The sequence below is a fragment of the Gaeumannomyces tritici genome (genome assembly GCF_000145635.1).
Source record: "Gaeumannomyces tritici R3-111a-1 unplaced genomic scaffold supercont2.6, whole genome shotgun sequence".
Taxonomy (NCBI): domain Eukaryota; kingdom Fungi; phylum Ascomycota; class Sordariomycetes; order Magnaporthales; family Magnaporthaceae; genus Gaeumannomyces; species Gaeumannomyces tritici.
Genome location: NW_008804550.1, coordinates 192,378 through 219,912, shown reverse-complemented (window position 1 = coordinate 219,912; position 27,535 = coordinate 192,378). Strand labels below are relative to the sequence as shown.

Sequence of the window (27,535 nt, the reverse complement as noted above, 5' to 3'; positions counted from 1 at the left end):
CCCGTACCCCGTTCCCTGCTATCGAACGTCGACCTTGCCCTGTGCCGAGCAGCAGCTTAACCACGGCCTCGTGCCCGCCCCCACGCGGCCCTTGACAGCGGCGTCTGCCCGTGGTTGTCCCTGCTGTCGACGTCGACCTTGCCTGTGCCGAGCAGCAGCTTAACCACGGCCTCGTGCCCGCCCCCCGCGGCCCTTGACAGCGGCGTCTGCCCGTGGTTGTCCTTGCTGTCGACGTCGACCTTGCTTGTGCCGAGCAGCAGCTTAACCACGGCCTCGTGCCCGCCCCCCGCGGCCCTTAACAGCGGCGTCTGCCCGTACCCGTCCCTGCTATCGACGTCGACTTTGCCTGTGCCAAGCAGCAGCTTAACCACGGCCTCGTGCCCGCCCCCCGCGGCCCTTGACAGCGGCGTCTGCCCGTGGTTGTCCCTGCTATCGACGTCGACTTTGCCTGTGCCAAGCAGCAGCTTAACCACGGCCTCGTGCCCCTTCTCCGCGGCCCATGACAGCGGCGTTTCCCCGTAAGTATTGCCCTTGCTGTCGACGCCGACCTTGCTTGTGCCAAGCAGCAGCTTGACCACGGTATCGTGCCCTTTTTCCGCGGCATACGACAGCGGCGTCCGCCCGTACCCGTCCTTGTTGTCGATGTCGACCTTGCCTGTGCCGAGCAGCAGCTTGACCACGGCCTCGTGACCGCCCTCCGCTGCCCTTGACAGCGGCATCCGCCCGCTCCCATCTTTCAAATCCATGTCGACCTGGCCCAAAAGAATATAAGCCAAAATTATTGCTTCGCTTTTACTGTCCAAGTATGACAGGATGCCTCGTTTTCGTGAAAAGGTAAAACCACGACCAAAGGAAAACTTTTCACCTTTGTTCTGGTTATATAGTGCTACAAGGTCGTTAGGTGATGGATGTGGGTGCTGGATCTGCATTTGGAAGCTTTGCAAAATGGCCTGGATTGTATCGTCATTTTCCATAGCCAATGCAGCAAATATTGGCGGGCCGTAGCGTTCTTGTTCAACCGTAAAGAAGACTGTCGGATCAGGATAGGAGTAGACCAGGTGTGGCAGATTCCTTTCAGCAAGGAGGTAGCAAAGGCTGACAGATGCGGTGTACCGCCGAACAGTGTGCCTTTCGAGAACGTTGTTGAGGACAACCCAGCGTGGCAGTGGGAAGTCTTTTATGTACGTTTCCTGATCTTTGCCGTGCTGCTGAGCGCTGTTGGCATGGTGGAGGGTGTTGAGAACTGCGTACTCGAGGAACGGGAAGTTGTGCTGCAAGGCCTCCCTGGTCGACTTTGCTGCTTCCGCGTCCTGAGGCGGGGTATCTGGGACATCGACTATGTGGGAGATCGGGGCGTTCAATTGGGACAAACAGCAGTCCTTAAGTACTTCGTGGCTGTGCCCTTCAAAGTTCCCTGAATGCCCGGACCACTGCTCTCCGTATCGGCCCAGCAAAAAGTCCCGGACAGATTCGTGAATGAACTGGACGCTGGAGGACTTGGTGCGTGTGACCTCGGCCAAGCCTTTGGATGACGACCTGACGAACTCCTTAATTTGGTCCCCTTCGATGTCCTCGCGGTCCCAGTGACCAGTGCTGTCTCTGTCGAGACCAAACTGGATGGCAAAGTACAGCTCAGGTGGCTTTAAGGGACGGGCAGCGAAAAGGACCCATTGGAGACAAAGGTGCAGCTGGTCGAGATTTTTGCCATCCCGCGCAAGAATCATTTCGAACAGCTCGTGGAGCCCAGGTGGTATTTCTTGGAGACGCTTGCGGAGATTGTTGATGGCGGCGCCGTTGGCATATTCCTGGTTAAGGATGTCGACAACCAGGACGACCCAGAGGAAGATGCCCGATGATTTGTCTCGAATTTCGGCTCGGAGTGGCGCTGCCCTGGCGGTCTTGCCTAGTTTGCCCAACCTCAATCTGGATTTGATAAATTGCTCGATGTCGTCTGTGTGTCCGCCTTCGGCCTCCAAAATGAGCTCAGCGCATTGGTGAATAGCGGGGACGGGATAGTGCCGGCTGGAGAAGCAGATGCGGAGGCTGGCTGCTATCTCGATGGCGTACCCGCACAGCTCCTCGAAGAAGCAAACCATGTCAGTCACCTGGGCCTGGTCGCACTCGTCCAGCGCATCGACGAATATCGTTAAAAACCGACCCCCGAGTTTCGAGACAGACTCCTTCAGCGTCTGCTTCAGGGCGGCCTCGCTCCATCCGTTCTCTAAGATGCCTCTTGCTCCAGCGGTTGTCATCCACTCGAAACTTCCTTTCAGGTCCACGGCCTTTTCGAGAAGTTGATGGAGAAGCGATCGGTATAAGCCAGCAGTGGACTTTTCCTCGATAACCCCGCGTGCAAGGAAGAAGAATGAAAGCGTGATACGCAGGGTGTCCGTTTTCGCTTCCTTCCTAGCCTCCTCAAAAAGAAGCTTCATAAGGGTGGACTTGCCAGTGCCAGGGTTTCCTTTAATCCAGAGGAAGCCGCTATCGTCCGAGGGATTGGCCAGGTTACGCCAGGTTTGATATTCCGGCTTGGCGAGGAACCAGCGACACGTTTTTCCTTGGGCTGGGGTCAGATTTGTCAGGCGGTCATCGATTTTAGTGAAGAAGAGCCGCTCGACTAGTGATTCTTTGGTGGCGGTATCGATGCCCCCTCCGGCTGAGCCCTCGTACATGCCACTGCAGGGATCTAGCCATAAGGAGTCGTCCTGATGTTGGTTGTCGACTGGGAGAACCCTAGTGTGGGAAGTATCACCCCTGTAATCGCGAGACTGGGGCGGCAAAAGTCCACCTTGGTTCTGCTCGCCGGCCCTGGGAGCTCCTGACAGGAAGTCCTCGCCGGATATTGATGCGTCATAGGACTGCGCAAAGCCCGGAATCTGAACATGGCATGCGTTGGACATCGCGTGCGGGAAAGCTCCGGTTGCACTGACAATGAATGTCATGGCCGCGGCTACCGTAAGGTATTCGGGATCCTGAAGCCCGGAAAAGCGGCACATATCCATGTGGTTGCTCCCAATATGCTGCTTGGTCTCGGTAGGGACGCTGAGACAGGACGAGTGGTCTTCTACGACCTTGGTTCCCAGCAGCAGCCCAACACCATACTCTTCCTGGAATGAGTACACCGTCCATCTTTTCTCGTTGACAAGGTTGCCAAACTCGTTGCTCAGGTTCAGGAGCGGCTGTGAATTGGGCATAAGGACATCCACAATTTGTTGATTGGATTTAAAGCCAACGAACTGACCCGATGCCTTCACTACTTGGCGAAGCAAGGATCTTGGATCTGCACCTCTGTGGGGTGTTCCGAAGAATATGAGGCCAGTAGTTGCTTGAACGATGTTATGTAGGTGGGGTTGCCCTGTTGAGGATCGATGGGATTTAAGCAGGGCCTCCTTGACAATGATTCCGCCAAGACTGTGGGCCACGAAGAGAAGCGGGCGAGATGCCTCTCCAGTACCGCGACGGTGCTGTTCAATGCGATGCAGTAGGTCTGATGCATGGTCGTAGACTGTTTTCTGACTGATCGGGCCCTGGGATAAGTGGCGGATTTTGGTGTCGTAGCCGTAGGTGAATATTCGAGAGTCGGGGATGGTCCGGGGTGCAAGCTCTGCTGGCCAGTACACTTCCTCTGCCCATCCTGGCTCAGTGATACTGCTGGTCGCTGTGTGCGCTGTGGAGGCTCGTTCGGGGCAAGAGGTCGAGGAGGTAGCACCTGGCGATGTATCTTGCTGGCTCTGACGAAGGGGAAGCTTGAGCATCTTAAAGCGTCGGGCCATGGATGACTCTTCCCCTGGGTCGCGCTTTCTCTTCTGGTCGGCTGAGCCATGTTTGGCTCTCCTCCAGGTCCATGTGTTCTTGGGGTCGCCAGTGAATCCATGGACGAAGACAATACTATAGAATAAAAGGGGGAATCAGCCATTTAACATTCGAAATGGAATAAGGAACAGGAAAAGGGAACAGGGAAGGATATTTGTGGGCAAAATGAAAATCGGGACCGTCTCAATTATGCTCTGGCTAGAGTGCGAAGGAATACATACTCGATCTTTGGATCCGGAGCTTGGTGTAAAAGCGTGAGGCCGTGGACGTTGATGGGGCCTAACATGGAAGGGAGGAAAGGATTTGAGGCGGGGGCCGGAAACGCCATCGCCCAGCCTGCCCTCCCAAAATGTGCTTGCTCTTGGGAGGAGAGCGTTGGTTGAGGGGCTGTTGATCTAGCAGCGGGGATTCCAAGAGCGAAATTTGCGGCAAAATGCGTTAAAGGCGACGAGAGAACTTTGCAGTAAAGTTGGGGATAGGTTTGTGAAAGCTGAGCAAATGGTTTTAGCAGCAAGCGGGAATCGACAATCCAGGGATTGGGTGCAGTGCGGCTGTGCTACACCGCATTACATCCATTGGTTTCCATGGGTCGCCGAAATCTGCATGCCCAGATGCCTGGACGTGGCTGAGTTCAAAGTCCCCAACGCGGGGCGCATTCGAGAGATGCTGGTCTACTTTGACCAGATCGTGCCAGCAAAACTTTTATTTCTATGTCGAACAGCTCGCAGCAGACCACCTACGCAAGAGATTTTGTCGATAGAGCTGCCTGTTCCCAGGCTGGTTGGAAGCCCAAAAGGTGTAGGAAACAGCTTGGGCTAGGTCGGAGGTTGCAGACGGGCAAGGAAAGTGCCAAGAGCGATGGGACGGCAGCCACGAAAATGAAATGCACTTGGGTCGAGAGCAGCCACCACCAGCGGGAGGAAGCTACCAATCCCCATTGGCTCAAAAAAAATAAGGCGTTTAGGTAGCGCCTGCAAAGATACTCGGCCACGTCCACACGTTCAGCCACTTGTCCTACGGTTGGACGTCTAGGCAGACTGATTCGCCTCGAGGGATGCTTGCTGTCAAGGCGGCTTGGCAACAGTAGGACCCCTCCCACCCGCACCAAAAGCCAGGACAATCCAGACTGCCAGTCTGGATTGCTAGGGGTCCTAAGTACCCTATCGCGGCGAGACAGGGCTGCGCGCACGACAGGGCACGCCACGCCCTCACACCTCCGATGCATATCGACGCTGAATGGTATTGTGGTTTTCTTTCCACCGTCCAATCTGCTATATCTTTTCCCACGTATATTGCAGCCCTGCACTTTGGCCCTTCCTTAGCTACGCACACCCAGCCCGGGTGTCGGCGTGGTTTGTTGTTGAGGAGGGCGGGCTCGTTGACGCAGACCACGATTGCACCTTTTTCCCTCGCGAATTCCAATAAACCGTCCAGGGCTGCTAGTCCCCTGCCCACGTTGCCGAATACGACTTTACAGGTCATTTGGTTCCTGTGTGGGGGTTGGTGTGGTGCCCGTAATGGCTCGGAGGTACGTGGTAAAATCTATCCCTTGGGGGAGGGATTGCGGTGATCGTCCAAGGTGTTCCCAGGTTATGCCGTTTCTGATCGCATCCAATGAGACGTACAGGCTTTCTGATTCGGCGTTCGGGGCCGCTTGGTCCGCTGGGGGTTGGTCCGGTTTTTGGATGCGGTCGATCGTATCGTTCCACCCCCACCCTCTGGCCAGCCACACGATGGCCTTTTGGATTGCATCCTTTTCTGAAATCCCTTTTACCTCGCTGGATCGGGCCACCGCCTCGCGTAACTGGGTGACCTGCTTCGTTGTGGGGGTCCACGTTGTTGGGTGTTCCAGTTCTTCCACACCCACCTCACGGCTCACATCGTTGTGGAAGTTTCTGATTGCGACTTGTATCACCGCCTGCGGTGGCACAGATGCAATTGCATCGACCGCAGACAAGAAAGATTACGGCAGTGGGGACCACATGCCATGTGATTCACAGACCGACCTGTAACGTGCTGTGCACAGGAAGGGGTTCTCACTGGGAGATCTCAGAGGTTCAGGTTGCTCAGCGGTCTAGAGAAAGCGTGCGGGGCCATGTTGTATTTAGCAGGTATCTGGCAGCACTGAATAGGAAAACAAAAAACAAAACGGTTGCTTGCCCTCTGTTAGAGATCGCGTCGAGACAGAGCTGCAGTCAGCACCAGTTTGATATGACTGTTTAAAGGTGAAGAATACAAAGGAGGGATTGGGTGCGTTGCACCCATTCCCACGTGAGGCGTTTTTTCCACCAGTGCACTCCAACCGGTCGCCACAGTGGCTCAGCGACTCCTCAGGCGCCACGCCACAACATGCGCCGGAGCTGCTGCGCCGTTTTCTCTGTTTCTGTCGCGAGTTCCTTAAATGTAGGCTAGATGCCAAGGACACCGTGGCTTCAGGTTTGGAGTAGCGCATCGTTGCGCCGCTTACGCTCGCGGTTAGTTTGCTACATACGCCCACGCGCTAGCTAGCAGCATGGCACCCCGCATAATCGCTTAGCGATTGCCTGGCTGCTATCGCGCTTTGCCCCAGCAACCAAATCTGGGGTTATTTTCTGCATTTGAACACTGCGCGCCGACACATTCGCAAAGCCGTCGTAACCTAATCTTGCAGCGACGGTGATGTCCGGCCCATTTGCGCGCAAGTGTCACGGTTCGGCAAAGGGAAGCCCTCCCCTCCTAGACCAAAAGGACAACAAGAACAAGCTGGCACTTGTTCTGAGTTGGAGGGCTATAATGGTCATGGCGTTGAGCCACAGCGCCGTGCCATAACAGGGCGCTAATGTTGTGGCCTGAGGTTAAGGGCGCCGAATCCCATTTTCACCGTTGATTTCAATCCTGCCCTCACTGGTTTGACTAGGGGAGAGCGGACGGGATCCCGTATATTCCAGTGGGTATGGTCGTATGTGCCAAAGACAAGTATCCCGGCGGTATAAATCAGCTCCTCCTTGTTACGATTGGTGTGTGCTGGTCCCTGAGCGGTGGTTGCATGCACGCGTTCTGCCTGTTCATGCTAGACTTTTTGTATGAGTTGGGGCCTAGGGCACGTGAGTCGCACACGAGCATTCTACACCCGTGGTAGCCAGAAATCGACATGCCACTTTCCTAATCCGGTATCGCCAAGTGCTTTACCTCGCACACTTTTGTTTGTCCCATCGAGCGCAGCCCATTAGAATGACGTGGCCCTCATTTGCTGGCCGCCTTTGGACGGTGCGAGATGGGAAGAGCAGCTCATTTCTTCCAAGAGGGGCGCACACCGTACGAGCGAATGGGGAGCACTCTTTGGCCGAGAGGGCTTGAAGGCTGATCGTTCAAGTTGGCGGTTAACATGGTTCGATTCCAAGGGTGCCCTCCCGAGCTCACAGTGGGCGGCAGAAGTCTGCCGGGACGGCGCGACATGCACACGGGCCACCTTTTACACATACAGCTAATCATTCTTCCTTGACAAAAGGGGCAGGTTGCGGTGTGAATGGGAACTCGCATCGTTGCGACGTTCCGAAAGGAGAGCTCGAGATAATGGGCAGCTGTGATGTAACGTTTGGACCTGCATGGATTCTCATTTTAATAGGCTCGAAGTGCTTATTAAATCGCAATGTTTCTCCTTTGGCCTGCTTGTCTTTGCATAAGGGTCCTCCTTTCACCTCCTCTGCTCTGGCCTTCCAAGTTTTCACAATCATGCGGACCAGTATCGCGGCGGCGCTGCTGCTGTCCCATATGCGGCCCTCTGCCTGGTGGCCGCCCGTCGCTGCGGCTGCGGCTTTCGGCTGGGGCCCGCAGAGGACCCTGGCGGCCGCCACTCGGCCCCCTCTCCTGCAGGCCGCCGCCGACAAGTCGGCGTGCAAGCTCCCGGCCCCGCCCGACGTTTACCTGGGCGCGGGCTTCGGCACCGCCTACGGGCAATGCGCGTCCAGCACAGGCCCGCTGCGCGCCTTTATGATTTTCGTCGACTTCCCCGACGCCGGCGCGACCGAGGCCTCGCCCGCCGAGCTGCGCGACTACTTTGTCCCCGGCGCCGCTGACTGGTACGCCCGCTCCTCGGCCGGCGCCGTCCAGCTCGAGGTCGACGCCGACGCGTCCGCCTTTTACCGCATGCCGAGCCCATCCACCTCGTACGGCTACGAGCGCGGCCTGTCCAGCGAGGCCCACCGCGCCTACATCGACGACGCCCTGGCCGCCTACGCCGCCGCCGCCGGCCAGCCCGTGCCCCGGGGCGCGGACGTGCTCTATATCGTCGCCACGCGCAACGCCACCGCCATCTCCTTCTCGCCCACGTACATGGGCGACGTGGGTGCCCCCGGCGGAGCGCCCGACGAGCCGCCGGTGGCCCACAAGGCCGTTACGTACGGGCTCGACTCGTACACAAAGTGGGGCTTCAAGGTCGTCAACCACGAGACGGGCCACGCGCTGTGCCTGCCCGACTACTACGCCTACGACACGGCCAGCGGCGCGCCCGACCAGCACCGCTTCGTCGGCGGCTGGAGCCTCATGGGCTACATCTCCGGGCCCGCCCCGGACTACTTTGCCTGGGACAAGTGGCGGCTCGGCTGGCTGCCCGACGCGGCGATCGACTGCGTCGCCCTGTCCTCAGACGTTCCTTCAGCAACAGCAACAACCCACGTCCTGACCTCGCTCGGCAGCGGCGACGGCACCAGCGGCACGCGGGCCGTGGTAGTGGTGGTGGCCAACGGCACAGTGGCGCTGGTGGCCGAGGCGCGCGGCGCAGAGGGGCTCGACGCCGAGACGTGCGCGCCGGGCGTGCTGTTGTACACGGTCGACACCACCGTCGCGACGGGCGAGGGCCCCGCGCGCGTGCTGGACGCGAACCCAGGCTCCGGCGGCTGCGGCGGTCACGAGCTCAACGACGCCACCCTGTCGCTGGCCGGTGGTGCGAGCGAGTTCACGTATGAAGGCTTCGGCGTCACGGTCCGGCTGGTCGCGCACGAGGGCGAGACGTACACGGTCGAGGTGGGAAGCAGTTCGTAGCCGGAAATGGCGAGAAAGAGGTCTATTTAGACTGGCGTTGATAGTGCTTCGAATCTTGCACAACTGCTCGGGTTTTCTCGAGGGGTAATCGCGGCAGTCCACCCAGTTCAGAGCTTCACTTGCGTCGGAACCATGAAATGTGCTTGAGGAGGCCTTTCAATGTATTTTTAGCTGTGCATCCGGCTAACCCGTTTGGCTGTTGAAGGAAGGGAGCGTCCAGTGAAGCCAACGGCGCTTGCACCCCGTTCGGGCAACATGCCGCGGCTTGTGCCAGACACGTTATACACCCCGAGCCAGCCACAGCGTCCTTGGCGCCACAGCCGGCGCACGTCGAGATCGTTCCTCAGATGCGGCTGCCGTGGAGGAATTTGATTGGCATTGGCATTGACCTCCAACAATTGATTCCAGTGGCTGGCGCGGCACAGGGCCGATTGCGCCGTGCAAGATCGATCGATTCCATAGATCACAGCCCGCCCGCCTTCACCCCCAGACGTGGCGCAGCCGACAGCCATTACGCAGCCGCCGTCAATATTGGCAGTCGCCGTCGATTCAGGACCGCCGCTCGTAAGTAATTACCATTACCAAAGAAGCCCACCCACACTAGCTGCACTTATTATCAAGGCAATCTATTATCCACCAACTAATCCTAGTACAACAGTATTGGTTGTCACTTTCGGCGAGCATGCGCTGAACCTCGTCTATTATTCCATCCTCACTGCGCCCAGGGACGGCCCTTACTATTCTTCCCACCACCAATTGCTTCTGCGTCACCTTTCTGCTAGATTGGAAGCCCACTGCATGCGCGCCATGGATGCTACGACCATTGGATCGGCAATTCCCATGGCGATGGATTATTGGCAATATATGCAGTCAGACACCGCCCCTGGGGTATCCCGGGCCCTTGGATTTCCCCTGACTGTGTATGGCCCCCGACTTCAGTCAGCGTCTACAGATGAAGCGACATCGTCGACGGGTTGCCGTTGTCAAAAATGACGATATAATGGCCGACAAGGCAGTTGCATATCCAACTTTATCCGAATCTCCATCCGCACACACGCACATCCGACATCCACGACATTTACCACAGCAAAGCAGCCCCCACTCCACCACTCATCGGCCCTTGGCACTCCACGACAGCTTCACTTGGCTCACCTCCCAAACAAAACAGCAGCCCTTTGACAAGGACAGCTCCCGACCCTGACCCGCTTTCTTCTCGTCGAGCATTGACAGTTTTTCGTGCGCTGACGCTTTCTCTCCACTGAACACCTCGACCAGCAGACCTTCGAGATGCGGACCACCCAGACCTCGCTCCTCACCATCGCCCTGGCCTCGGCCGTCATGGGCTTCCCCACCCCGCGGGAGGCCGCGTCGCCCATGACCCCGATCACGCCGTCCGAGCTGGAGGCCAGGCAGGTCACCGACGTCGAGAAGCGGTCGCCCGCCTTCGCCCCGCTGTTCCTAAGCGGCCTATTCGGCGGCGGCGGCGGCGCCTCGCAGACCACGACCACGACCACGACCACCAACCAGCAGAGCGATAACCACAGCCAGAACCAGGTGCAGACGGGCGACAACATGATCACCAACGACGTCTCGGGCGGCAACAACTCGGGCCAGACCCAGAACAACAGCCAGAAGCAGAAGATGAAGCAGAAGCAGGACGCCATGAAGACCAAGATGAAGGCCAAGGGCCGTGTCGGCCGCCGCGACAGCAAGAAGAAGGACGACAAGAAGAAGGACGACAAGAAGAATAAGGGCGGCAACAAGCAGAACTCGTCCCAAAAGACGCAGCAGCAGCAGCAAAGCGACAACAGCAGCCGGAACAACGCGGGCGGCGGGCACGCGGCGGCCGACGCCAACGTGTCGGGGGGCAACAACGCGGGGCAGACGACCAACAACGACAACAAGAACAACGTCAGCGCGGCGGGCGGGTCGTCCAACGTGCAGATCTACAACAACTACCCGGCCGCGCCGCCCGAGAACCAGCAGAAGTCGCAGGACCCCATGGTGCTGGCGTACCAGAACGCCCGCAAGCAGCAGCTCGCCGCCGTCCAGCAGCAGAACGCCATCGCCGCCACCCTCTACCGCCGCGACCTCGAGCAGGCCATCGCCTCCCAGAACCGCAACATTGACCTCGTCCTGCAAGCCGAGGAAAAGCTCAAGCAGGCCCAGCAGAAGGCCGCCGCCGGCGCTGGTGGTGCCCCCGCCCTTGTAGGCGCCTCCGCCAGCGCCTCTGCCGAGGTCACCGTTGACACTGCCGCCGGCAACTTTGACGAGGCTTACTAAGGCTGGCATGCAGGTGGGTTAGGGAGCTTTCCCCTTGAGTCTTTCCCTATCATATCCTACCCTCCCTTGTTTTGTCAGTGTTTGTTTGGTTTCATTCATTTTTTTTTTTTAGCATCTAGCAAGCGCTGGAGTTGGGTATCATGGAACTTACCTAGGTAGGTACCTCGGGTGGGCGGACCGGAGTTTCAGGCGTTCTTCCTTTTTTTGCTAGGTTAGAGGTAGTCTAGTCTATTTAACTGCTTTCTCAGACTTGCCGCATCCTCCGAAATCGCGCGTCGTCCCGGTCCGCGTCGACAAGCGCACAATCCTGCTCTTAGCAGCGCGTCGACATGGCTCCAGGGGCCGGCTGATCGGCCCCGGGATAGATAAGCGGGCGCGACCCCGACAGCCGGCACAGGTGGGCAGCAGCATGCGGGCCCGGGGCCGACGAACGCGCCCCAACTGCCGGACTCCCTCGAAAAGAGCAGACACGACATGAGGACACGGCACAAAAACATCGCCCATTTGCTAACAGCCGATGCCGAGTGGTACAATTGGGCGCCCCCGTCTGCGGATACACCAAGTATGAGCCAGCGATGAGAGGGAGATGCCCGGGTACATGCAAAATAAGGGGGCAAAACCTGACAATATTCCAGTCACAGACTGTCAAGGATGATTATTTGTCCGCAGTCCACTGCCTCATCTGGGTGCACTTCTCAGGCGGAAGGAGCCATGTGATGACCCGCGATAGGACCGAGGCAGCTAATTGACCCGAAGTTGTGAGATTCCTGCATGGGGATCCTTCTGGTGCTCAGCACGCAACATAAACAGCTTGGATAAGATTACCTATCTAAACTCTGGAATTCCCACTCGAACCCTCCTCTTTATCTCTAGACCTACCGGCCTCGGCACATGTAGAGTCCCACGACAACCTCAAGATGGGCCAGACGAAAAGGACCGAGATGAAGCCCAGGAGGGAGTCCAAGATGCCCCAGCCCCTCTTGGGGCTGGGGCCCGTCATGCCGCTCCACAGGACCGAGGTGATGAAGTCGGTGCAGACGCAGAAGTCGCCGCCCCCCGGGCGATCCGCGGTCGCGCGCACAATGGCCTCGGCCACGTCATGGGCCGACGGGTACTTGGCGCGCAGCTCTTCCTCGGCGCCGTCGGTCGACTCCATCCGCTTCGTGACGGCCGGCTTGTTCTTCTGCTCCTCGAAGAAGGTGTCCGTGAGCACCGTGGCCGGGAAGGCGCAGTGTATCGTGTATCGGGAGGCCGCGTTCGAGTAAATAGCGGCCTCCTGCCGTAGCGTGTCGGCCAGAGCGCGCTGCGCGCATTTCGCGGCTGCGATAGAGGAGGGTTTTTAGCGGGCGGGGAGTATAAAAACGCAGATGGAGAAAAGTGACATGAAGAGAGGATGAATGCTGCTCACGCGTGTATGCTATGTAGCCAGGAACATTGGCAAGGGCGGCAGCGCTGCTGACGAAAGCGAGCCGCCGCAACTTGGGCTTCGGCTTCGGCTCTTGCCCTTGCGCCGCGGCCGGAGGAGAAGAAGAAGAAGAAGGGGCGTTCCGACGGCGGTCGTCGCGCGTCCAGAGCCGGAGCAGCGCGTGGGCCGGGTACGCGCTGGTGAAGTAGTTCTTTCTCATGCAGCTGTCGAGAGCCGTGGCGGGAACGTCGGCGAAGAAGCCCAGCTCGGGGACGCAACCGCCGGCGACGCAGAACAGATCGTCGGGGAGCCGCGGCTGGGCCTCGAAGACACGTTCGCACTACAGCGTTGTTTGTCAGAAGAGAAACCACCACACGAGAAGAGTTGATGTGGCGGGGAGACTCGCCTGCGAGGCATCTGACAGGTCCAGCGACACGGTACGGATCTCTTGGTCGCGAAATATGGTGGCCTTGTCGATCTCGACGCGTGCCTCGTCGAGCACTTCCTGCCTCCGAGCGAAGACGGTGACATCAGCTCCTGAAAAGTGAGGCAAGATTAATATTAGCGTACAAGGCTCCTTTATTCTGCAGTGGCATTGGGAACTCCCGTATGCTAACCTCTGGCGGCCAAGCTTATGGCGATGGCCTTGCCAAGTCCGGTCGAGCCGCCGGCAACGAAGACTAGCTGTTTATCCACAGTGTGCTCAGCGGAACGGATTCATAATGGATTTTACATGAGGTTCAAAAAGGTATTGGTGCTTTTCTGATACGGAACATGCGTACTCTGCCTCGAAGGTGTTCCATATCGGACGACCGTGATGAGGTTAACATGTTTCTGTGCCTCTTGATTGCTCGGAATCGGAATTGCTAGGACACTAAACCCAGTAAGACTAGTAGAAAAAAAGTCAGGGAAAAAGCTTGGGCTGTTATGCTCGTCTCCAAGTCGCATGACATCCGAGATCATGGGGGCACCGGAGCCCGGGGTCCGGGATCCGGGATCCGGCACCGGTCCCAGACCGACTGCCACGCGTACAAAGCGCTAAACAACAACAGGGGGAGGGTTACGCCGCAAGGAATTTCGCTCGGGCGGATTGGGTCTCCTGTGATGGGCTGACTGCAGGCTAGCCCACGTGACTCCGTGTTACACAGATAGGTCCTTCGGTCCGCGTAAGCCGCGCCAAGTACCAGCATCCAATAAACACAGCAGCCAAAAGAAACATGCAAACAAAAACCAAACGGCTGGAGGAAACCGGTTTTATCTCCCTTGCAGCTGGGAATTAGTATCGAAAATCCAGATTTCTCCCTAACCGACTCCCCGCCACACAATATTGCCTCTTGCCTCCTGACAGCTCCCAGCCTGACAGCATCCGCCCTTCATTGGTAGCCATGATGGCTGCGCCGGGCCCCAGCCGCCGCCTCTTCCTCTACCCGGAACCCGTGCGCGCGTAAGATGTGTCGAGCCAATACGATGTACCGAGTAGGATGTTCCACGCTGACAATCAGACCAGGCCCGAAGGTCCCCCTCGCCCGCCGAGAAGGCCGAATCCGCGAATCTATGGATGGCTGCTTCTGGCAGCAGCCTTTCTGTATGTCTCTCGCTGGCGTATTACGTCTTGGCGCATTGGGGGAGAGTGCTGATGTTTGCATCACAGCATGGAACGGTTTGGCTTTATCCGCAAAAAGGCGTGGGAGAATGCCGGATTCGGGTGTTTGCGCCAAATCTGGGACCACATCGCCTTCACCGAACCCCGCTATGATCCTACCGTGTATTCATTTGAAGACGGCTCCGTCGCCTGGGATATCCAAGAGAAGGACCACGCGTCTCGGAAGCCCGAAGACGATGAACCGTCTGCTTCCCATGTGGCGCCGCCTGGGGGAGGACAAAACTCGGTCGCACTCTACCGGACACTGTATCTCTCAGGCGAGCTCACACCACTCGATGTAGCCCGAGCCATCCTGCCTCTCATCAGGCGCGACGCCTCGCCACCAGGCGAGCACTCCGTAGCATGGCTTGAGGTCCACGCCGAGTCGGTGCTTGCGGCGGCGGCCGCATCTACGCAGAGGTACAAGGAAAAGAAGTCGCTGGGCCCGCTCGACGGAGTCCCGACGGCGGTCAAGGACGAATACGACATGGCAGGGTACAAGACGACACTGGGCTCCCCAAACGACTATACCGCCCTCCACGTGCCCCGGGAAGAGGGCGACGACGACGGCGATAAGACGTCATGGTGTGTGAGGCAGGTGATGGGAGCGGGAGCAGTCGTTCTGGGCAAGCTCTCCTTGCACGAATTCGGCATGGGTGAGTCGTGCCCTCCGCCTGTAGTGCGCGCTTGGCCTTCTTCACACGCGGACATTTGCAAGCTGACCGGCGGGCTCCAGACACGTCCGGCTACAACATCACGTACGGAACGCCGAGGAACCCATATAACCCGTCGTACTACCCGGGCGGAAGCTCTTCCGGCTCCGCCTACGCCGTCGCCGCGGGGCTCCTGCCCATCTCGCTGGGCAGCGACGGGGGTGGGAGCATCCGGATCCCCGCATCCTTCAACTCCGTCTTTGGGCTCAAGCCAACCCACGGCAGGCTGGCCTTTCTCCCGGGCCAAAACCACAGCAACTCTGCCGCGGTCAACGGGCCCATGGCCGCCGACATGCGATCCCTCATCGCCCTATACGACGCCATGAGCAGGCCGCACCCCGCGTCGCCCTTCTCCTTTCCCGGACTCGCGACCGCGCCGCGCCGGAGCAGCCTCGAAACCGACGACGCGGCGCGCCCGAGGATCATCGGGGTCCCCGAGGCGTGGTTCGCGCGGGCCAGCCCCGTCGTCCAGCAGCTGTGCTCGAGCCTCGTCGACAGGCTGGTGGAGCGCAAGGGCTACCGCGTCGTGCCGGTCGAGATCCCGTTCACGCAGGAGGGCCAGGCGGCGCACGCGCTCACGCTGCTGACGGACGCGGCGGCGCTGGTGCGGGACGGCGACACCAAGGGGCTGTCGCCGGCGAACCGGATCCTGCTGGCGCTCGGGCGCACGACGCCGGCGTCGGACTACCAGCTCGCGCAGCGGCTGCGGCACGTGCTCATGCGGCACCTCGCCTGGCTCTGGCGGCGGCACCCGGGCATGGTCCTGGTGACGCCGGCGTCGGCGTGCGCGGGCTGGCCGATCCGCGGCGGCGGGCGCGAGCTCGCGTACGGGGTCAGCGACGGCGACAGGACGATGCGGTCGATGGAGTACGTCTGGCTCGCGAACCTGTGCGGCGTCCCCAGCATCAGCGTCCCGGCCGGCTTCGCGGCGCCCGGCGACGGGGAGGCCGAGGTCGCGGGCGAGGACACGCCCGGGAAGGTGCCCGTCGGGCTGATGGGCACGGGGGAGTGGTGCTCCGAGGAGAGCCTGCTGCGGTTTGGGCTGGATGCCGAGGAGGTCGGCGCGGACCTGCAGCGCCCGCCGCCCGGCTGGGTTGACGTCGTGGCGCTTGCCAATGCGAAAAAGCAGGATGAGTCTGCCGAAAAGTGAATGAATATCTGATGACAATGCTTGGAGTGGGCGCGGAGCCAAGGTGTGACAATAATGGGTGTATCGGTGCAGAAGTCTGGAAATAGAAACCGCGAGGCTACGGTCTCATCTCCTAGCTGTTGGTGTGGATACGGTAGACGGTATCAAGTACCTGGGCTGACCACCGAATGCCTCTCAAGTGCCTTCGTAGCTACATCTCATAGGTCGGGCGCTCGCTAAGGTAGTCTCAGCTTGGCACCTTGCGGAGTACTGCGGCCGCGCCAATAGGAACATATATGTATAGCTACCTACTATCTAAGTAACCTACTCCGGTCAGCATGGAGTGGGCCCAGAGCCCGGATTCCGGACGCCTTGCTATTGGCAGTAGACGCAATCCTGTTGGCGGAACAAAGAGCAATTTCCAGGCTCACGCACCCTCCAAGCTTACTGTCCTCTTCTGGCAAACTCCCATGCCGGTAATTTCGGGAGAAAAACCCTCTAGGTCGAGGTATCTGTAGCCCTGCAGACTTGCTAGCACTAGCTTCATCAGCAATTGCCCATGTATTTCCTCCTTGTCGGATTACCCACCTGAAGCAGCATCACAGCCTCGCAGCTAGAGAAAAGCACTTATCGCACTCATTCGCTTGCGTTTGCCCCAGATAGCAGGCCGCGATGAGCGACTCCCGACCTACGATGGCGACGACGGCCGAGCCAGGGCCAGAGCCAGAACCCCGGAATGACCCATCGACGCCATCTTGCGGGCAGGAACCAGCAACCATGTCGCCAACGAGAGCGTATCTGGTACGTAAATGAGGGCAAACAGCCGCTCCTCGCACAATCCCAGACTTCCGCCGCCAGGCTGACACACAGCGCGCGCAGCGCGTCTTCTCCTACCTGAGCCGAGCCGAGCTGGCCCTCAACGCCGTCGCCGTCGCGGCCGCGTTTGGCTCGGGCGTCGCCCTGGCGCTGGTGAACCTCGTCATGGGCGAGCTGATCCGGGCGATCCTGGCCTTCGTGTCGGGCAGCCTGGGCCGCGGCGACTTCCTCCCGCAAGTGTCGGGCCTTTGCCTGCAGCTCGTCTACGTTGGCGTCGCGCGCTGGGCCTGCGTCTACATCTACACCGTCGCCTCGACGCACGCGGCCTACCGCGCCGTCCGCGGCCTGCGCGCCGACTTCCTGCGCGCCGCCCTGCGCCAGCCCGTCGCCTACTTCGACCGGGAGCCCGGGTCCGTGGCGGTGCGCGCCACCACCAACGGCAACCTGGTGCAGTCGGGCGTGGCGGAGAAGCTTATGGTGTGCTTCCAGGCCTCGGCGACCGCCGTTGCTGCTTTTGCCATCGCGTTCGCCGCCCAGTGGAAGCTAACGCTAATTTTAATCGGGGTCGCCCCGACGCTGGTCGTCCTCCTCGGCACCTGCGCCACCCTCGAATCTAAGATCGAGATAAAGCAGCTCGACGTCTTCGCCCAGGCGGGTTCCTTTGCCGAGAACGTCCTCGTCACCGTCCGCACCGTCCACGCCTTTGGCATGCGGCCCCGCCTCATGGCACACTTCGTGGCCTACCTCGACAAGGCCAAGGCCATCGGCATGCGCAAGAGCCCCCTTTATGGAGTCCTTTTTAGCCTCGAGTATTTTATCGTGTACTCTGCCATGGGGCTCGCCTATTGGCAAGGTATTCAAATGATATCGCGCGGAGAGGTTGACGATGTGGGCACCGTTTATACGTATGTGTTATTTCATCCCCCTGAAGGAGAAGCTGCGTTTCCTGACAACCATCCCGTACGAAACAAAGGGTCATCATGTCTGTTCTGACGGCCAGCTTGACTGTAACTGTTGTTGCCCCGTACATGATTTCGTTTCAGAAGGCTGCCACGGCGGCTGCCCAGCTCTTCGTCCTCATCGACCGCAAGTCCGACATTGATCCGTTTGGCGAGGAAGGCCTGAAGCCTGCGGAGGAATCCGTCCGCGGCGAGCTCGAGATCGAGAACATCACCTTCAGTTATCCAGCCCGGCCGGAGGTCTCCGTCCTGGACAAGTTCTCGCTGCGTGTCCCAGCCGGCAAGGTGACGGCCCTCGTGGTAAGTGAAAAGAATCGGCCAGTTGCCCCTACCGTAAGCTGGACGCCCCCAGGCCTAACAAATGATGATGTAGGGCGCCAGCGGCTCCGGGAAGAGCACCATAATTGGCCTTGTCGAAAGATGGTACGACCCCAATTCGGGTGTTATAAGGTTGGACGGAACGCCCATCGAAAACCTTAACCCGAATTGGCTACGAACCCATGTGCGTCTGGTGCAGCAGGAGCCCGTTCTTTTCAACGGAACCGTCTTCGAGAACATAGCTCACGGCCTTGTCGGTACCCCCTGGGAGAGTGCACCCCTGGCCGACCGGCGGGAGCGCATCAGGCGCGCCGCCGAGCTCGCGTACGCCCATGATTTCATCACCACGAAGCTCCCAGACGGCTACGACACTTTTATCGGGGAGCGTGGGGGTCAGCTCTCCGGGGGGCAGAAGCAAAGGATAGCAATCGCGCGCAGCATTGTCTCGGAGCCGCGCCTCCTCCTCCTCGACGAGGCCACCAGCGCGCTCGACCCGCGGTCCGAAGGCGTGGTGCAAAAGGCCCTCGAGAACGCTTCCAAACAAAGGACAACCATAGTGATCGCGCACAAGCTGGCCACCGTCAGGAACGCCGACAACATCGTCGTCCTATCGAAGGGCGCCATCGTCGAGCAGGGCACGCACGAGGCCTTGATGGCTGCGGGCGGCGCCTATTCGCGCATGGTGCGGGCCCAAAAGCTGACGGCGGAAGACGGGGAGATACAGGGGATACAGGAGGACATCGCCGTGGAGCCTGAGGTGGCGGCTGCCGAGAAGGGGCCTGCAGAAGTGTGGCATGGCGTGGTGGGAGAGAAGCGGGACTTGGAGCAACATGCCCAACCCGCACGCACCTCGGCCGTAGCACAATACGACTTTGGGACGGCGAGTCGCAGGAACATCCTCGGAGGCGTCTGGGAGCTCATCCGCGAGAGTTCGGAGCTCAAATGGTACTTCATCGCCATCTTGATTGGATGCCTGATTGGATGTGAGTATTCCTTCGGCTTCTTCAAACAGCCTCCCTCACATCATCATCTGATCGGCTCGACTGACGTGGAAGTGCACAGCCGCCGCACTCCCTGGGCAAGCGCTTCTGATGGGGAAGATAATGGGTGTCTTCAGCATGCCGCCTGATCGGATGGCAGACGAGGGAAACTTCTATTCGCTCATGTTCTTCGTCATGGGCCTGGCAGCCATGCTCGTCTACTTTGTGACGGGCTGGATCGCCAACTCAGCAGCTCAGGCGATGAACCACAAATTCCGGCGGAATCTCCTAAATAACGTCTTGAGGCAGGACGTCGCGTTTTTTGATCTCCGAGAAAACAACGTCGGCGCCCTGACCAGCCGCATCGATTCGACAGCTCAGGTAAGTGAATATTTGATGGCTTCATATTTTGCACCACCTCCTGTAAGCATTATCCGCCGGCCGTGCCTCCGATTGCTAATTCCAAACAAACCTCTCGCGCCCTAGGCCATGATAGAGCTCATGAGCATCAACATCGTTCTTATCCTCCTGACCATATTGACGATATTAGCCTGCAGTTGCCTCTCGATAGCCACGTCGTGGAAGCTCGGGATGGTCGGGGTGTTCGCCGGGCTTTCCCCTTTGCTCGCTGCCGGGCTTGCGCGGATCCGTCTGCAGCTCAAAATGGATGGGGACAACGAGAGACGCTTTTCGGCCAGCGCGGCCATCGCCTCCGAGTCCATCCTCGCTATCCGGACCGTGTCCAGCCTCGCCATCGAACGCGTAGTTTTGCAGAGGTACACCGACGAGCTCAACGCCGTGACCAAGGCGTCTGTCCGGCCCCTGCTGCACGCCATGCTGTGGTTCTCCTTCACACAGGCCGTGGAGTACTTTGTGCTCGCCTTGGGTTTTTGGTGGGGGTGCACGCTGCTAAGGGACGACGAGATATCGCTGTACCAATTTTTCGTATCCTTTATGGGCATTTTTTACGCCGGACAAAACGCCGGCACCATGTTCACGTACACGAGCAGTAAGTTTCGCCCCATCGGTGACAGACACAGACGCTCGCTCCCTACTTATACGCCCATTCTTTACACCAGGCATCACGCAAGGCAAGGCCGCAGCCGACTACTACCTGTGGGTGAGGTCACTGAAGCGGACGGTGGAGGAGACGCCCCAGAACAAATCGGTCGTGCCGGCCCGCGGCCTGGACTGCGTCCAGCTCGACGACGTGGCCTTCAGCTACCCGGCCCGGCCGGACGCGCGCGTGCTCCGCGGCGCCGACATTACGGCCTCGTCGGGCGAGTTCGTGGCCCTGGTGGGGCCGTCCGGGTGCGGCAAGAGCACGGCCGTGGCGCTGCTGGAGCGTTTCTACGACCCGGGCTCGGGTACCGTCCGCGTCGACGGCCAGGACCTGGCCGCCGTCAACCCCGAGGCCTACCGAGCGGGCGCCGCGCTCGTGCAGCAGGAGGCGACGCTGTACCCGGGCAGCATACGCGACAACGTCATGCTGGGCCTGGCCCCTGAGGAGGAGGAGGCGGCGGCGGCAGCCGGGGACGGCGAGGCTCGGCTCGAGGCCGCGCTCCGGGCGGCCAACGCGTGGGACTTTGTGGCGTCGCTGCCGCAGGGCGCCGGCACGCCCTGCGGCGTCAACGGGTCGCACCTATCGGGCGGGCAGCGGCAGCGCGTCGCCATCGCGCGCGCGCTGATACGGAACCCGCGGCTGCTGCTCCTCGACGAGGCCACGTCGGCGCTGGATACGGCCTCGGAGAGGGCGGTGCAGGGCGCCCTGGGCCGCGGCGGCGGGGCGCGCGCCTCGGGGCCCGGCAGAATCACGGTGGCCGTCGCGCACCGCCTGAGCACCATCAAGGATGCCGACCGCATCTACGTTTTTAGCGGCGGCAGGGTGGCGGAGCAGGGCAGGCACGACGAGCTCGTTGCCCTGGGCGGCCTTTATAAGAGGCTGTGCGAGGCCGAGAGCTTCGAGGTGGATGGTTGATTTGGGCGGTTGGCGGGTTTTGAGCAGTGGCTGGTTTGAGTAGGCAACCTGCTGGACTTTGCTGCTACGATAAGGAATAGGCAGGGTTTCTGAGCTGGGCTTCATCTCGTGTGACTTTCATAGTTCCTAGTGTAAACTTTATCCCATCCGCTAGCCGAGGTCCCTTTCCCCAGCCTTCCGGTAAGATCCAGCATCTTTGGCGAGAGGTTAGGTTGTAATTTCGTACAGGCTTGCAAGGGAGTGATTCGTAAAATTAGTCAACACTAGTAACTGCGTTTTATGCTCTTCAGCATTCGCAGAAGAGTATCTGCGCCCATCAACGGCGCTTCTGAATGACAGTATCGAGGATGCGAGATTCAACTTGAAGCCTCGTGTTCCATGGCCGACATACATAGATAATGCCCCGCATCCGTCTAAACCCGTGCCACTACGACACCTTTTCATATTTCATCGTCATTACCTAGTTTTCCTTCTTTTCCGACTCCTCCGAATGTTGTGCCGCCCGCTTCTCCTTTGCCTCAGAGAGCCGCCTGCTGCCTTTGTAGATGGTGTTGTTCACCCTGTCCCAGAAGGTAAAGTAGAGGCCATAGTTGGTCTGTGAGAGTGACATCACAACCGAGGCGTGTCAGCCTCATGTATCACGCATGTTTTTTATGCTCCGAAGAACCCAGAATAACAAGACAGCCATTTCTTACCTTGAGACCCCAGACTTGGTGGTGGATGTTGTGGTGGACCATGCCGTTGCCAAAGATCCAGCCCCAAAGGTTGATAGGGTTCCACGGCAGCTCCAAGCTAGCGTGGTCATCGACGGCCTTGACGCTCGCCGTAGCAAAGAACACCATGGCCTCGCGGTCGCTGAGGCCTACGAAGCTACTCGACAGGTAGGAGCCGAGAATGTCGTTAAAGAATCCCTCAATTGGGTGGTTGTAGGACGCGGCGTAGCTGTAGGGAATGTAATTGTAGTGGTGGACCGAGTGAATGCGACCTGCAGGGAGGCAGATCAGTCAAGAGGCCTTACTAATCGGGGCGCCGCCCAGGGCTCCAGGGCCGACCTACGATAGAGGAACGGGATCACATGCTCAAAGTAGTGCACCCAGTACGCCCAAGTGTCGAACACGAAGAAGGCCGCGAGCTGGCGGAGGCCCAGCCAAGCCCACACGAGGCCGTGGGAGACCGCCCACAGCGCCTCCGAGCCCAGGGCGGAGGCCGCGCGTGGGAGGCGCCTCTTGATCTCCAGCCCGAAGAACTCGGCGCTGCCGGGCCGGCCCCACGCGAGCCTCGCCGCCGCCGCCGCCGCCCCGCCGTCGGCCGGCTCGAGGATGCTAGCCATGACGAGCCCGAACACGACCTGGACGGCGTGCATGATGAGCACGACGCGCAGCGTCTCGCGGCGCGAGACGAGGTTGCGCCGCTTCTCCTCGCCCGTCGGGTAGACGCGGTACTTGTCGAAACAGCCGATGTAGTGCGCCGTCTCGTAGAAAATGGACACGGCCCAGTAGGCCAGCAGCGGGACGATGACGGAGGCGCGCGCGTCGTCCATGCCTAGGATGGTGCCCGGCGACTGGGAAAGCTCAAGCCCATGTTTTGGGGGCGTGAGGAAGGCCTCGTAGTCGAATGCGGTTTGGTTACGTGCCATGGTGGGAAGCGATGTGAAGATGGAGAAGAGGGAAAGGAACACGGCGCGACCAAGCCAAGGAAGCGGAGTTTCACACGAACAAGGTAAGCTGCTGCTTAAAGTCCCACGAGAGGGCGGGTGGATGTACACACCTGTTGTTATCTATGGCTCGCGAAGGTGGACCAATATTAGAGATCCGACAAGTCGTGCCAGCAGTACTGGAACCTGGTGGCAATGTTCAAAGACACGTACCCCGCCCCCTCCGAAGCCCGTAGACTACTGGTCGCGGACCGGTGTTAGTGTAACGCAGTTGGCTTATTCCCGCTCTGGCCAAGGGTGGGATCTCACGCACAAAACAGGGTAGGGGCTATCCCTAACCCCAGACACCGCGCCCGGCTGCCGGAATCCGGAGTCCGTCTTACACACCCTCGCGAGGACTGTAGCTTGACAGCCCAACAAAACACTATTGGAAGCGAGGTCAGGAGATAAGACAAGCGGAATGCATTATTATCGTTCGACGAGGGAATTTGTAGACAATTATCCCCGTGGACCGGCCGTGGGGTGTTACGATCCGGATCTGACTAGGCCTGGAGAAATAGGCCGGGCCCCGAGAAGTGGATGATATCAAGTGTAAGCAGAGACATATTTGGCCGTCTTTTCCAAGTCTTGATGCTATGAGTGTTTTGCTCCTTCCTTTTCTATTGGTCTCCGCCCAAAACAATTCCTGAACACCCAGCATCCCATTCTTCGTCTCTTTTCGCAGGAGACCCTACCCCCAAAACCCCTGCTTGAACAACTCAAAAAAACGATGGAAAGCCTGCAAGGCCTCTATCATAACCTCCCCAGCGCGAATCCGCGGGCGTGGGGCCCGGCGGAGCTATCTATCGTGGTCCCGCTCACCGTGCACTGGGTGGTGGCGCTCGTTTACGAGACCTTCGACGCCTTTGGGCTCTTCCAGAGGTACCGGCTGCTGCAGCCCGACGAGTTCTCCAAGAACAAGGTGACAAAGCTCGAGGTGGTGCGCGGCGTGTTGGTGAACCAGGCCATAATCATCGTCGTCGGCTGGATCGGTCTCGCGCTCGAGCCCGGCCTCAACGACCAGAGGCCCGCGGACCCGTTCGGCATCACCCAGGAGGCCATAAGGAGCATCGAGGACACCAAGGCCATCGTCCAGTCGCCAGCTCTGACCTGGCTCGCCTACTCCGCCGTCACTGTGGCGCGCATCTTTGCGGCCCTGTTTGTGTACGACACATGGCAGTTCTGGGTGCATCTCGCGTTGCACATGAGATGGGCATACAGTCGGTGGCCACTGTCTCGCTACTCTTCCTTGGCTTAACGTTTAACTCCTCCCGTGGAGTATGTGGTAAAAATCTAACTCGGCCACCTGTGACCTTAGAGAGAATACACCTGTGGCATCATCTCCTGAACGCCCCGTGGTCGTACGCGGCGACCTACGTACACCCGTTTGAGAGCTTCCTCCTCGACGCCCTCGGCCCCTTCGTGACGTGCCTGATCGTCGGTCTCACCGCACGGGAGCGCGTGGCCGTGTTTACGCTCAGCGTGCTCAAGACGCTCGACGACCATTCCGGCTACCGCTTCCCCTGGGACCCCATCATCCTCTTTGGGGGCATGACGGGCAGCGATATTGTCTACCACACGGTCCACCATCAATCGTGGGGAATCAAGGTCAGTTCACATCTTCCTCGTGTGGGCCTTTCTATGCTGACAATGGTTCTGGTTTCAGTCAAACTACGCGCTCTGGTTCACGTTCTGGGACCGCGCGATGGGGACCATTTACAAGGGGCCAAAGTCTTTGAACGTCACGCCTCAGTTTGCCGAATTCCGTGAGGTCGGAAAGGTCGCCAAGACGGAACATGTCGAATGAGTGTCGCCCGAGTCAATGTGCGTGATACGGGCTTGGCGTTGATGGAATGCTGGGCATTGAGCTTATGTAGTAACGTTTGTATGGTGCCTGCTCTCTTCCCTTTTTCTATGGCAATGGGAGAACTTAGGGGAAGAACAACCCGCCGGAGCAAGTCGGCGAATTTCTGGGATATGTAAAAATCACGACGCGCAGCTGGCGCTCAAATAAGTGATGTGAATCTGGAGAAAATACTTTTAGATACATTACATGCCCATATTTGGTACCACTTTCCACTTTTCATCATATTACTAGATCTGTGGTGTCCTAGAGCACGAACTTCAACCCTCACTCGACGTCTGCAACCGGATCACTAAGAAAGTGTGGGGTAGAATCTGCGACGAGCAGCCCGTATGGACCACGGCCAAGTCCGGAGCATGCTTTTTCAACCGGCTCCTACTCGAATCTGAACTTTTCCTATTACTCTTCTTCTGCATCGCGCGAGAATTCCTCCGCTGCGATCCTATTTCAGGCTCCTCACATGTGACAGTAGCCAAGCACTTTCTGGCGTTCCTGCCAAGGCGGTATGGCGGCCTGGTCGGTAAGATAGAATGCTACGTCGGACTTTTATCTCGGGCTAAAAGCTTACACTAAGGTATTCCTCCCGAGTTCGGCACCCACAACGGATCCCGCCGCCCGAACCGGATCCCGGTCTAACCCCCAACCAGCTGCAGGTCCTGCCGGCGGCGCTGTCAGCCCTCGCAGAAACGAGCTCGGCAGATGCTGACCGAAACGTACGTGTGTTTTGTGGCTGACGGGCTATGCTGTGCGATTAGTTAGTACTTTGCCTAAGCTGTTCGTGCCTCGTGATGGGGACGGGTTCCCCAGCATTGATAAATGTCCCATGATCCGCTTTGGTACTATTCTTGTGCTCCATTGTGGGATATCGGAACCAAGCTGGAATCCCCGTATCTTCTCTTCTTCCGTCAGTTACAGGCTGTTTGTACCCGTTTTCCAGTAGCCCCAAAGCCTTTGCAAGAATGGCCACCACACTCCCTCACCTGGCCGAATGGGTCCAGGCGCAGGAGCTCCAGGGCCCGCGCATGAAGGACGCGCCCATCTTCCAGCGCAACCTCGAGGAGACGCTCGACCTGCGGCGGACGGAGCACAGCCTCATCACGCTCCGCAAGCGGCAGAACCAGGTCGACCTCTCGTCCAACGACTTCATCTCCCTGGCCGCGAGCGGCATGCTGCGGACCGCCTTCTTCGAGGAGCTGGCGCGCCACCCGGGCTTCAAGCTCGGCAGCACCGGCTCCCGCCTGCTCGACGGCAACAACGAATACATCGAGCTCATCGAGCGCGAGATCGCCGCCTTCCACGGCGCCGAGTCGGCCCTGGTTGTCAACTCGGGCTTCGAGGGCAACTGCGCCATCTTTTCGACCATCCCCCGGCCCGGCGACGCCATCGTCTACGACGAGCTCGTCCACGCCAGCGTCCACGAGGGCATGGCGCGTAGCAGCGCTCTCTGCCGGGCCTCATTCCGCCACAACGATGTGGACTCGTTCCGTGACACCCTTGAGACCGTCCGCGACTCGCAGCCTCTGATCGAGCGCGGCCAGCGCTGCATCATCATCGCCGTCGAGACGATTTACAGCATGGACGGCGACGTGTGCCCCCTCACCGAGCTGGTCGATGTTGTCAAGGAGCTCTTCCCAAAGGGCAACGCCCAGTTCATCGTCGACGAGGCCCACAGCACAGGCATCGTCGGCGACAAGGGCGTCGGCCTCGTCGGCATGCTCGGGCTGCAAGACGACATCGCCATCCGGCTGCACACCTTTTCCAAAGCGCTGGCTTGCTCGGGCGGTAAGCATCGTCATCGCCGCTTCCCCATTTGATTAGCCTGCAACTGACAAACGACAACGTAGCCGTCATCTTGTCGAACAAGACGGTCCGCAGCATGATGGTCAACCACGCGCGGCCGCTCTTCTTCACCGCGGCGCCGTCCTTCCCGACGCTCGCGGCCATCCGCTCCGGCTACGACCTCCTGAAGAGCGGCAAGACGGGGCCGGCCCAGCAGCGCCTGCAGGACCTCCTCAAGCTCTTCTTTCGCACCATCACCGGCCACCCGGCGTGGCGGCCCGCCAACGAGGCCGGCGTGCTCCGCGTGCCGCTGGCTGACGACTGGGAGGCGCAGCCGTTCCAGACGCAGATCGTGCCCGTCTTGACCGAGGCGCGCCACAACTACTTCCTGTCGCTGCACCTGCAGCTTCAAAACTACTTCGCCTTCCCCATCGACCCGCCCGTGGTGCCCAAGGGCGCCAGCCGCGTGCGGCTCGTGTTCAAGGCCACCAACACGGAGGAGGAGGTCGCGGGCGTCGCGAACGCAATCTGCGAGTGGGCACAGGAGATGCTGGACATTAAGAAGAGTGGCAACGCCGGCCAGCTCCCCAAGGGCGCCCGCACCGTGTTCGCCTTCGTCGCCGACACCGCCGGAACCAACGGCACGAACGGTCACGCGTGAAGTAGTAGCTGGAGAGGGCGTAATCCGTTTTTAAACCTGTCGTCCCCAGGGGTTATGTTTGATAGAGCTGTGTCTATCTTGAATAGACGCATGCGTCCTTGAAAGTTCTTTAACTCTCCGCGAGCATACATTAGAAACTGAACTCGTTGCTGTTATTGCGACTGATTACGCAGATTTTACATACTATGTGCATGGTCGCTGACGACCCAAGTAACCAAGGAAACAATACCCCCATCCAACTTCATAGGGGTGCCTCACACCACCTCAAATGCTTGGGGGTCGGTGTCAACAGGTCATTCTTGGGCATTTACGGGACCCATGCGCTGGGACTGTGGATGTAGCGCAAAGATTAACAAATGTAGAGATTTATTTTCCAGGATGTCCTATATCACACGAGAATTCTCATGTGCTCAGGCAAAAGATGCCGATGCGATGCCTCCCGTAAGTCCTTACAGTTATGCAGCAAAAGTGTGCCGACACTCC

The 27,535-nt window shown here is 59.2% G+C and overlaps 9 protein-coding genes across 9 annotated transcripts; 6 read left to right on the top strand and 3 right to left on the bottom strand.

Moving 5' to 3' along the window:
- Positions 1-56: 56 nt before the first annotated feature.
- On the bottom strand, positions 57-4,282 carry GGTG_10435 (hypothetical protein; the record flags this gene model as incomplete). Its single annotated transcript, XM_009228308.1, has 2 exons — positions 4,035-4,282; positions 57-3,888 (listed from the first exon to the last, which is right to left on the bottom strand). Exons 1-2 carry the CDS (start codon positions 4,139-4,141, stop codon positions 57-59), a joined length of 3,939 nt encoding a protein of 1,312 aa, XP_009226572.1. The 5' UTR covers positions 4,142-4,282.
- Positions 4,283-7,514: 3,232 nt separating this feature from the next.
- GGTG_10434 (hypothetical protein) lies at positions 7,515-8,832 on the top strand (the record flags this gene model as incomplete). The annotated part of the gene is made up of 1 exon (XM_009228307.1): positions 7,515-8,832. Exon 1 carries the CDS (start codon positions 7,525-7,527, stop codon positions 8,830-8,832), a length of 1,308 nt encoding a protein of 435 aa, XP_009226571.1. The 5' UTR covers positions 7,515-7,524.
- A 1,000-nt stretch (positions 8,833-9,832) lies between these two features.
- GGTG_10433 (hypothetical protein) lies at positions 9,833-11,937 on the top strand (the record flags this gene model as incomplete). Its single annotated transcript, XM_009228306.1, has 3 exons — positions 9,833-9,847; positions 10,108-11,128; positions 11,364-11,937. The coding sequence occupies 2 exons, from the start codon at positions 9,833-9,835 to the stop codon at positions 11,113-11,115; spliced, it is 1,023 nt and encodes a 340-aa protein (XP_009226570.1). The 3' UTR covers positions 11,116-11,128; positions 11,364-11,937.
- GGTG_10432 (hypothetical protein) lies at positions 11,803-13,417 on the bottom strand. The gene is made up of 5 exons (XM_009228305.1): positions 13,303-13,417; positions 13,138-13,204; positions 12,927-13,057; positions 12,524-12,860; positions 11,803-12,435 (listed from the first exon to the last, which is right to left on the bottom strand). Exons 1-5 carry the CDS (start codon positions 13,348-13,350, stop codon positions 11,945-11,947), a joined length of 1,074 nt encoding a protein of 357 aa, XP_009226569.1. The 5' UTR covers positions 13,351-13,417; the 3' UTR covers positions 11,803-11,944.
- Positions 13,418-13,612: 195 nt separating this feature from the next.
- On the top strand, positions 13,613-16,511 carry GGTG_10431 (hypothetical protein). The gene is made up of 4 exons (XM_009228304.1): positions 13,613-13,964; positions 14,028-14,105; positions 14,172-14,818; positions 14,899-16,511. The coding sequence occupies exons 1-4, from the start codon at positions 13,906-13,908 to the stop codon at positions 16,023-16,025; spliced, it is 1,911 nt and encodes a 636-aa protein (XP_009226568.1). The 5' UTR covers positions 13,613-13,905; the 3' UTR covers positions 16,026-16,511.
- GGTG_10430 (hypothetical protein) lies at positions 16,448-21,440 on the top strand. Its single transcript, XM_009228303.1, has 7 exons — positions 16,448-16,805; positions 16,884-17,725; positions 17,794-18,079; positions 18,153-19,080; positions 19,160-19,458; positions 19,564-20,086; positions 20,157-21,440. Exons 1-7 carry the CDS (start codon positions 16,677-16,679, stop codon positions 21,053-21,055), a joined length of 3,906 nt encoding a protein of 1,301 aa, XP_009226567.1. The 5' UTR covers positions 16,448-16,676; the 3' UTR covers positions 21,056-21,440.
- GGTG_10429 (hypothetical protein) lies at positions 21,151-22,987 on the bottom strand. The gene is made up of 3 exons (XM_009228302.1): positions 22,112-22,987; positions 21,751-22,040; positions 21,151-21,650 (listed from the first exon to the last, which is right to left on the bottom strand). The coding sequence occupies exons 1-3, from the start codon at positions 22,689-22,691 to the stop codon at positions 21,516-21,518; spliced, it is 1,005 nt and encodes a 334-aa protein (XP_009226566.1). The 5' UTR covers positions 22,692-22,987; the 3' UTR covers positions 21,151-21,515.
- A 204-nt stretch (positions 22,988-23,191) lies between these two features.
- Positions 23,192-24,943, top strand: GGTG_10428 (hypothetical protein). The gene is made up of 3 exons (XM_009228301.1): positions 23,192-23,968; positions 24,067-24,356; positions 24,415-24,943. Exons 1-3 carry the CDS (start codon positions 23,479-23,481, stop codon positions 24,553-24,555), a joined length of 921 nt encoding a protein of 306 aa, XP_009226565.1. The 5' UTR covers positions 23,192-23,478; the 3' UTR covers positions 24,556-24,943.
- A 438-nt stretch (positions 24,944-25,381) lies between these two features.
- On the top strand, positions 25,382-27,270 carry GGTG_10427 (hypothetical protein). Its single transcript, XM_009228300.1, has 2 exons — positions 25,382-26,394; positions 26,457-27,270. Exons 1-2 carry the CDS (start codon positions 25,572-25,574, stop codon positions 27,050-27,052), a joined length of 1,419 nt encoding a protein of 472 aa, XP_009226564.1. The 5' UTR covers positions 25,382-25,571; the 3' UTR covers positions 27,053-27,270.
- Positions 27,271-27,535: the final 265 nt, after the last annotated feature.